The following is an 8,756-nucleotide window of genomic DNA, read 5'->3' as shown; positions in this document are numbered from 1 at the left end:
GGGCTTGAAGTCCAGGCCAGGGTTTGACCTTTCTGTTTCCGACCATGGGGATTACTGAGTAGGGGAGTGACATGTTTAGAGCAGCATTCTAGTGAGACTATTCTGATGACAGTGATATTTTGTGTAGGTGTTCATCCTACACGTATGTGTATATTATATATCATATGCAATGTGTGTACACACAAATATTTTAAGGTTGAAGTTTATAGCAGCGATTCCCATACTGGGTTCCATGGAATGTGAAGGTCCCATGAGCAGTGTTCCAAGAGGGAATGAGAAACACTGCGCCTTTTCCTCTGGAAAATGAAGAAGGAACGGGATTCAAGAGAAACAGGCTACGGACTATGTTCTGAGTCTAAGTGAACCAGTGGTGCTGCGTAGCAGCCCAGGTCCTCCCCTTCCTTAGGGGTCCTCCTCCAGCCCCTTTCCTCCAAGAAGTCATCAGACAACTCCTCTTAGATGTAAGCAATAGAGTCTTTGAGAGGAGGCTGAGGTCCCCCATGAGCAAAGTAGGGTTCTGGGCTGCAGAGGTGTGAGAAGTCAGGTAAAGGTGTCCTCATTTACACTCAGGTGGTGGCACCTGGGCCTTAGGTGTCGGCTCCATCAGCTTAGGTGTGAGCTCTTTAAGGGTCCCTGTCTTCTGGCTTCATCCATGCCCAAACACTGTTGATCAGCCAACTCTGGCCTGGCTTTGCCAAGAACCCTTGTGCCTAGGATGGCAAGGAGAAACGCCCAAGAAGCCGGGCAGTCAACGTAAAGGAGGGCAGGGGCAATGGTGGGGCCCATGGGGAGGCAGAGGGTGTAAGTTCCACTTAAAAAGGGGGACGCTGCCAAGCCACCTGTGGCCCCATGAGAGATGCCAGATTTTCCCAATTTTTCTCCTAAGGAAAGAGAAGTCCAGATTTTCGTGTAAAATCTAATTTTCAAATGTTAAAGTTGGCGACTGTGGATTATTGTCCTGTTGCATGTTGGGATCCATTCTTCTCCTGGCTATGTCCTGGGAGGGTGACTCTTGTGGGCAGCACCCTCGCCCTCCCTCCCCCTCCCCACTCTCTTGCCCTCTAGATTCCAGATGGGTTTGACCAGTGGTTAGAATAGATAGATCAGAGATTGAAAATTGGGAGGTCAGGATATTTAACGCCCTTGTTGCAAGCCAGAGACTCTCCCCCGACCCTCTGAACCTCCATCTACCCACATACTGGGGCCATTGTTTTGGCAGTGATCACATTCCTCTGTGTACTGCCACAGCTCCTACACGGTGGTGGTCTCTTTCCCAGGCTATAGCTCTTGTGGTCTGGTGACCCCTCTATCCCTCTGTCTAGGGGAGTACCGGTTCCCTGCTGCTTGTCTCTGAGTGTCTCACCATCCTGTGTTGGTTCTCTTCATCCCGTCCATGTAAATGCCTGTGCAAATAGTCCCTTCATTCTGAGCTCTCCTCAGTTAACCCTTCTGAATATGCCCTCCCTTTCCTGCTGGGAACCACCAATATATCAGCTAATTCAATTAAAAAACAACACTGTGAGATCCAGACACACCTGGATCTGCAGTGTGAATCCTGTCAGAGGAAGCCCAGCTCACAACCCCTGCCGTATGCTCCAAGCACTGCATCTGGGCAGCAGGCAGAAGCAGAAATCACTACACAGACCAATGCAGTGCTGGGGTCAACGGGTACACCATGACCTTGTGTGGAAACTGAAGAGTCAGTCCAAAGAAGGAGAAAGCCTTGAGGTGTGTACAACCAGTTTAATGGCTGATGAAACCATAGAGATGCCAAACTATGGAGCACCAGGGACACAGAGGCACGAAGCCTTCGGGGGAAACACTACAGCATTATCGTGGGGAAAGCAGGATCACCTAATGTTGATACTGGGGAAGAGGAGGTCCACTGGCAGCTCAGAACTATGACATTCCTCGGGGAACATGAATCCACCCCCAAAGCAGGAGCAAGCCAGCCGCCTTCACTCCCGAACATAAATCCTCGTGCAGACCACATCATCGGCGCCGAACGTCTGCAGAGAAGGAAAACCAATCAGTGCAGATGTCTGTGCAAAAATGTTTAAAGCAGATCGCTAATAAGGCCACTTACTGCCCTGTTAAAAACTCTGTAACAGACATTCAATTTCCTGTGCGGTGCACTCATGTTCAGCCCTAAGGGTTTTTTTTCTTTCTTTCTTTCTTTTTTCTTTTTCTTTTTTTCCTCCCTTACACTCTGTATTGGCAGAGAGGCAACAGGGGTATAGAATTATGTTGTATGCAATTTTCCACTACTTCTGGAACCTGGGAATGCTGACATAAAAAATGCAAGTTTCCTGGCTTTGGTTTTTTAAATTAAACTGAAGTGGGTGGCGGGGAGTATGCCATATTGGACATTTCTGAAGTGGTTCTGTCTCTTTTCAAGTGACTTCAAGAGAGCAAGGGGCTTGGGCAGCTGGAGCCCTGGGGTTCAGCACTGACCAGCCAGTTGGGATAGCTTCAGGGAGGGTGTAGAAGTACCTTCCAGGAAGCAACTGTCAAGCCTGGGAGACGCCTGAGATGTTGTATAAGTAATACTCAGGTTACCTGCAAGCTAGAAACATGGTCTCAACTGCAAAAGCACAGTGTCAGTGGCATCCAGACCCAGCTCTGCAACTCACAGCTGGGTGAGCTGGGGCACTGCTCTGGTCTCTTGGACAGTTTGGGGATGGAGGGGGGAGGGAGTTAAGGGGAGGGGTGCAATTGAACAAGATCCCACAGCTCTTTCCAGCTACTATTCTGTGACTGTTTGTTTGTTTGCTGTGGGGAGGACACAAATCATTCCATGAATGGAGGAGCACGGCTTTCTCCTGGCCTCTGAAATGATATCACTGTAAGTAAGCTGTCTCAACTCTTCCAAAAACTAGCAATTATTTATAGGCCTGCTCTCCTAGGTCTCTCACAGGCAATTGGAACAGAGAAAGCAATATGTATGTTAAAAAACCCACAAAATTAAAAAAAAAAACCAAACAGAATTTCCCCACTCTGTAGACTGACGTAGATATGTTTGTTTGCAGACGTACATTTTTCTGTGGAAGGGTCCCTATCTTTCAGATTGTCAAAGGGGCCTGAGGTTAAGAGCCCTGAACTCAGAGCTTGAATATACTTGGATTTTCCCCGGGTCCCTCAGTTGACCATGAGATGCTCTCAGGGAACATGAGTCGGGATGTTATTCAAACATGTGTGTTTCAGGGAAATACGAGTCATTAGTGATTATGAAGGAAGCAAATGCCCATCACCAGCCTCTTTTCTAAGTAGGGAACTTCTGATCACACCGGCACAGCTGTACCTGCTCTGGACACCTTCCCTGTCCTCTTCCCTTCCCTTATTAGCGAGGAATGCAGATGATGCTGGGTGCTGGGGCAGGGTGAAGCGGGGGTTCCCATGGAAATTCACCTCTCAGATGTCCAGACCGCTCAGAACCTTGTCAGTTTTCTGAAGCTCTTCCAGCTCTATGGCCATGGAGTGTCACGTGGAAGGCCAGCGTTTGGGGATTGGACTCTATACCTGTGCTGGAATGACCGACACCTCCCCCAGGCCAACAAATGGCTTCACGCAACGAGAAGAAATCGCTACATTTCCAATCCCATTTGAAATGTCCTTCTCAGCCTGCAGACTATGCTCAGAGGTTCCTGAAAGAAACTCTCGTATAATGTGCCCGAGTCGTTTAAGGGACTACACTCAATTTTCAAAGGAAGGCAACTTACAGCTGGGGGTGCTGGGAGAGCTTATTTAAGTGAACTAGAATAAATTTCCTCCTGTTATACAGAGACAGCATCTCCCTACGTTTGGATTTATTAATGATAATAACCCTTGGAACAAAAGCCCACATTTTAGAACCCAAATGCCAAGAACGAATCCGCCCTTTGAGGCTCATATGCGCGTCTGCGGAGCCAGGGAAGGATGCACGGGTGGAGCTGTAGTGGGAGACTTGGAAGTGGTGGAGCTCTCCTAGCAGAATTGGGCCCATGCACTGGCTGCTCAGATACTACTGAGATTAATAAAATCACACTTTCTCACGGACCACACGGAGCCTACTTAACCCTTAGCTACACTCAAGAGCTCTAAAATCATCTCCTTATTTTCTGTCCCTGGACCAATGAACCCTATGTGCCTTTTCCTCCTAAATTTCCATGTCTCAGCCTCAAGTTGCTCCCCCAACCCCATCAACTATTCCTGTCCTTGAAACAACATGAACCAGATTGCAAATGAAGCCAGTCCCTTCTCATGAAAGAAAGTATGTGAAATCATCTCAGGGAAGGACAAGGGGAGAGAGCGAGTGAGATCAAGCAGCCTCCGTTAAAGTAATAGAGACAGTTCAATTTAGGGTCCTCTTGCAGAATAAACACGTAATTTCAGGGCTGAGAGAGACCTCAGGGATCAAACTTCAGCCCAACCCCTCATTTTACAGCTCAGGGAGGGAAGGGCCATGCCCAGGTCACACAGCGAGTCCTGTCCTAGCATTCCTTGCCACCTCCTTTTCCGACATTTCAGGGTGACACTTGCTAGGGTGGGGCAGGCAGGCAGTCTTTGAGTGGAGATGTTAACAACAGGTCTGACGGAGAACAAAGGATATCATTTCCTGGTTACCTACAACAGCGTTCCCCTTTTCTAGTGGGGGCGTTGGGGGGACGGGGAAGGGTATTACAAGGAAAGCTTGGTCTGCTCTGAAACACAAAGGGAGAGTGGCAGGGAGGTGTCCTTTCCTCTGTCCTCTTTGCCCCTGTACCTAAATAAAGGGGGAGGAGGTGTGTGATTAAACTACAGGGGTTTCTAACTTGGCCTCACCAGGTATATTTTGTGTGGCCAGGGATGTTTAAAATGTTTCGATCTGATTACCTTTAAGGTAGAGTCCACCCTCCTCGGTTCTAAAGGCCCCACCCTCCACGTTGTGTTAACACTGTGACTGCCCCAAATTAGCATCACTATACTTGTCTGGCTCCCGAAATCCATTGGAGTTTATAAGTCCGGGGGTAAAAATGTTCTTTAAGGCTCTCAGTGCAGGCATACTAAAATTTCTGAAATCTTTCCCAGGCAGCAAAATGGGGAATGAGGAGGGGGTGGGGCGGTGGGGGGAATCCCTTCTGCAGAGTGAACGCTGGGACCTCCCAGAGCCCAAGCATTCGGAGCCCGGCTGGAGGGGAGGCCGGCTTAAGCAAGTCAGCGAGTCACCACAGGGATGCATGGGTTTGTATAGAGGCCGGCAAGGCAGCCTGTCTCTAGGCCCTGCTCTGCCCTCTGAGTCACTCCTCTCTCCTGCCAACCATCTAACAATGATTTCCTCTGACCTAAACTGTCATCTCAAGCTTTCTGCTCACATTTTAACCCAGGGCAAAGAGTGTCTCTCCCTGAATGGATGAGTGAAGATGATGATCTTGGGGCCCCCCACAGGCAACATCTGGAGAACTGAGGGCTTGTTTCAGGGTCAAGGGGCCTCGCTCACCAGGATGAGCTCGTCGTTGGCCAGCTCGCGGGTCCAGTAGGTTTTGGGGCCGTCCCCCTCGAGGAGAGTTTGTGTGCAGTGGATCTTGTTCTCATTCTCCCAAGTGGCTAAACTCTGCGGGCAGGAAAACCATTAGTGACGTTAATTACACTCTTGGCAGTGGGAGCAGAGACAACAATGAGCATGGGAGAATAATTGCTGTGCAGAGAAGCAACACATGGTCCCTGTCAGCAGGGCTCAGAACCTTCTGTACTGTGCTGTATCGAGCCTAAATTCAGAGGGCTGACTGCGGATTTTATGGGGTATAAATACACCTTGTATTACACAAGTACACACACACACACTCACCGAAGCAGCAAAGCCTCAGGCACATTTTACACCTCCAGGAGTAAAACTGAGGGCACGCAATGATTCATTTATGTCAAAATGGACGATCCCTTCAAGCAATTTGGCTATTCAAGGCAAGAAGCTCCTCATATCAGAAGTACAAAATTTTAGAATGGTAAAGACACCATATTTGTAACCACATCTGTAGTCCGCAGATCAGGAGATCTGTTCCTTGCATGGATTTGGGGATAATGCCTTCCTTTCTGTTTGCACTCAACAAACGCAGCACACAGCCTGCTCTGATAAACCTGAGTGTCTCTGACTCTGAGGATAAAAACACAGCCACTTCCCAGGTTACATGTCTCTAGAAAAAAAAATTGTTAAGTCTGAAGGGTCTTCATTCTGTTGTAGGTGGGAGGCAAAAGGAGGGATTCCCTGCAGTTTTCCCCAGCGTCTGCACAAAGCAAAATGCTGAACAGCTGGGTTCCGAGGCTGTACTGAATGTGCACATACTTGCTTTTTAACTAACACATGGGACACATTCACTAGGCAGGGCAGGGATAAAGCCCCACTCTCCAGGCTGTCGCGTGAACCTTTGATTTTTCTTTTTTAACCAGAATTACTGTCTCTGGCAGTAGTCACCATTGGATGTCCCCAAATTGAGTCCTGCCTATCGCCAGGGCTTCTACCTTAAGACCCCCAGACCTTCCCTCTAAGCTGTCCTGCTCTTTTGTTTTTATAAACGGTGCAGTGGCTGGGGCTCCAATCCTGCCAGCTCTGAGCCCGGACATCATTTTCAGGCTGTGCTAATCTGGGGGCCAAATATTGCTTTGTGGGACAGCGTGCTCCTGGGGGTCTGTGACTCTGTGTCCTCCCAAACCCCATGCCCAGAGAGTCCCACTCTAGATCAGACAGGCACCACTCAGGAAAGGTGAAAAACAATTTCTCACTCTCTGGAATGTTATTCGTTCTTTCTTTAAACCTTGGGGAGAGGAGGGAGACATTTTGTCACTTTTAAACTAAGTGGTAGCAGCAGCGAATTGTTTTTCCATCTGTCCTCAAAATCCATGAGGAGCCAACCCACCATTCTACTCCAGAGACCAACCAAATGCAATTTTTGCCCATCTAAAAAAGGAATTTACAACCCCTTGCTTCAGTCCACCCGTTCATCCACCCTGGGACCTATTTACAAAGAAATACAGAATTCTTGCCCTGGAGGACTAAGAGAGAGCACTTAGTCCATTTTCCAGGCAGAATCTGCCTTGCTTTTGGAAAGATTCTGTCGTTTCCTTTAAGAAACCAAACTGAGGGCGGGCGGGAGAGGTCCCGGGGCCATCGAGACTGCTGAAACTGGATCCAGAGCATTCTCAGGGCGCCCAGGGACCCGGGCGGGCGGGACTCGAGAGCTGCCGCTCCACCTGCGGCAGGAAACGTGGCAGCCTCGCGGCCACGGAACCTGGTGGCCCTGAAACCTCCTCCTCCTCTCCCTGCCTCCTGCGCTCGCGCTGAGGATCGCAGCAAGACGCTGCTGCGGAAGCCCCTGCAAGGAACGCGGTGCAACCCAGAGCCCGCACTTTAGGCGCGGCTGTTAGCACCTCGGAAGGCGACTTAGGGATGAAGTTGGGGAGGGGTTGGGGTAGGCCTTTCTCTTGAGCCCAGGGCAACGCGGTGCACAGATCCTCTCTTCAAACAGCCGGTGCACACGCCCCGCAAGGAAAGGGCGCCACTGGCTGCAAAAGGAGCCGGGGGTTCGTCTGGCTGCAGCGGTTCACTAGGGAGCGGGGACGTGGGAACGCTGCCCAGACTCTGGGGCCTCACCCTGCACTTGCGTCCGTCCACTGTCTCCTCCTCAAAGCCTTCTCCGACCTTGAAGTTGATCTCAGTCGTGCGCACCGTGGTTGATGTCTTGATGTAGAACTGATCCCCGTCCTGGCGGATCTCCACGTGCGGCTTGGACGCAGCCGCCACGGCCACTTTCCTCAGCATGGCGTTCACACCTGAGCCGGGAAGAATGGGTGCGACTCACGGGGACTCGCCACCCACCAGTCGTCCCAGGACTGGCCCGGCACTTCTCAAACCCTCTGACTATATATAGATGGGGGCCTTAAAACTGATTCATTCCTCCCCCTGCCCTCGCCCTGATTTTTTTTTTTTCCGAGGTGAGCAACTGAGGCTCAGAGAGGGTAAGCGGCCTTCCCTGAGCAGCACAGTGTATTTCGTGGTAGGGCCTGGTCTCAAACTGAGTCGCCAGTTTTAAAGTCCCTGACCCACCTAGGACTTCAGTAATAACCTCTCCTCGCGATTAGCTAGCACGAGATAAAGGCCGAACCGTCGGGGAAAGCGCCAAGCATCCAGCAAACGCTCTCTGGATGCGCGGATCCCGGGCTCTACTCGCCACTTCTAGATGGGGTGTGCCTTGGAATTCGCCCCCAAACTATCGCACCGGGGACTCCCTCTTGCCTGGTGTTGGTCCCTAAAGCCCACCCTCTGCGGGTCGGGGGCACCGCCGGCTGCTACTCCCCGTCGGGGCACGCCATCCGCGCCAGCTTACCCAGAGCCTTGAGCAGCTCGTCGAAATTCTCGCTGCTGCGCATCTTCCAGGTGCCGGCGAAATTGGGCATCTTGGCAGTGGCGGCGGCGGCGGGAAGGTGGCGGCAGGCACGGACAGCTGCGGCGCAGCGGGCACACTCCAAGCTGCAAGGCGGAGACTGCGGCTCTGCGCCCAGCCCCACGCGCCTTGAGTCTCCGGGAGAGCGCCCCCAACCCCCGCGCTGCTCCAAGCACCGCCCCGCCAGCACCGCCCCCGCCCCCCGCGGCCCCTACCCAGCGTGAGCCCTGCTCCCAGCCCTACCGTGCCCCCCACTCTGCCCCTTGGCGTTCCAGTCTCCAGTGGTGCAGGCTTGGCACCAGCTCTCCTACAACTCTGGGTGTGGGGGGGCGCCTCTGCCACCCCCAGGCTACTCACATTCTTCTT

At 51.5% G+C, this 8,756-nt stretch overlaps 1 protein-coding gene across 1 annotated transcript; it reads right to left on the bottom strand.

Annotated features, from left to right (window-relative positions):
• Positions 1-1,733: 1,733 nt before the first annotated feature.
• CRABP1 (cellular retinoic acid binding protein 1) lies at positions 1,734-8,498 on the bottom strand. The gene is made up of 4 exons (XM_079913172.1): positions 8,334-8,498; positions 7,601-7,779; positions 5,456-5,569; positions 1,734-2,009 (listed from the first exon to the last, which is right to left on the bottom strand). Exons 1-4 carry the CDS (start codon positions 8,401-8,403, stop codon positions 1,959-1,961), a joined length of 414 nt encoding a protein of 137 aa, XP_079769298.1. The 5' UTR covers positions 8,404-8,498; the 3' UTR covers positions 1,734-1,958.
• Positions 8,499-8,756: the final 258 nt, after the last annotated feature.

Source organism: Stenella coeruleoalba, assembly GCF_951394435.1.
Source record: "Stenella coeruleoalba genome assembly, chromosome: 2".
Taxonomy (NCBI): Eukaryota; Metazoa; Chordata; class Mammalia; order Artiodactyla; family Delphinidae; genus Stenella; species Stenella coeruleoalba.
This window is presented reverse-complemented; position numbering and strand designations above follow the sequence as displayed.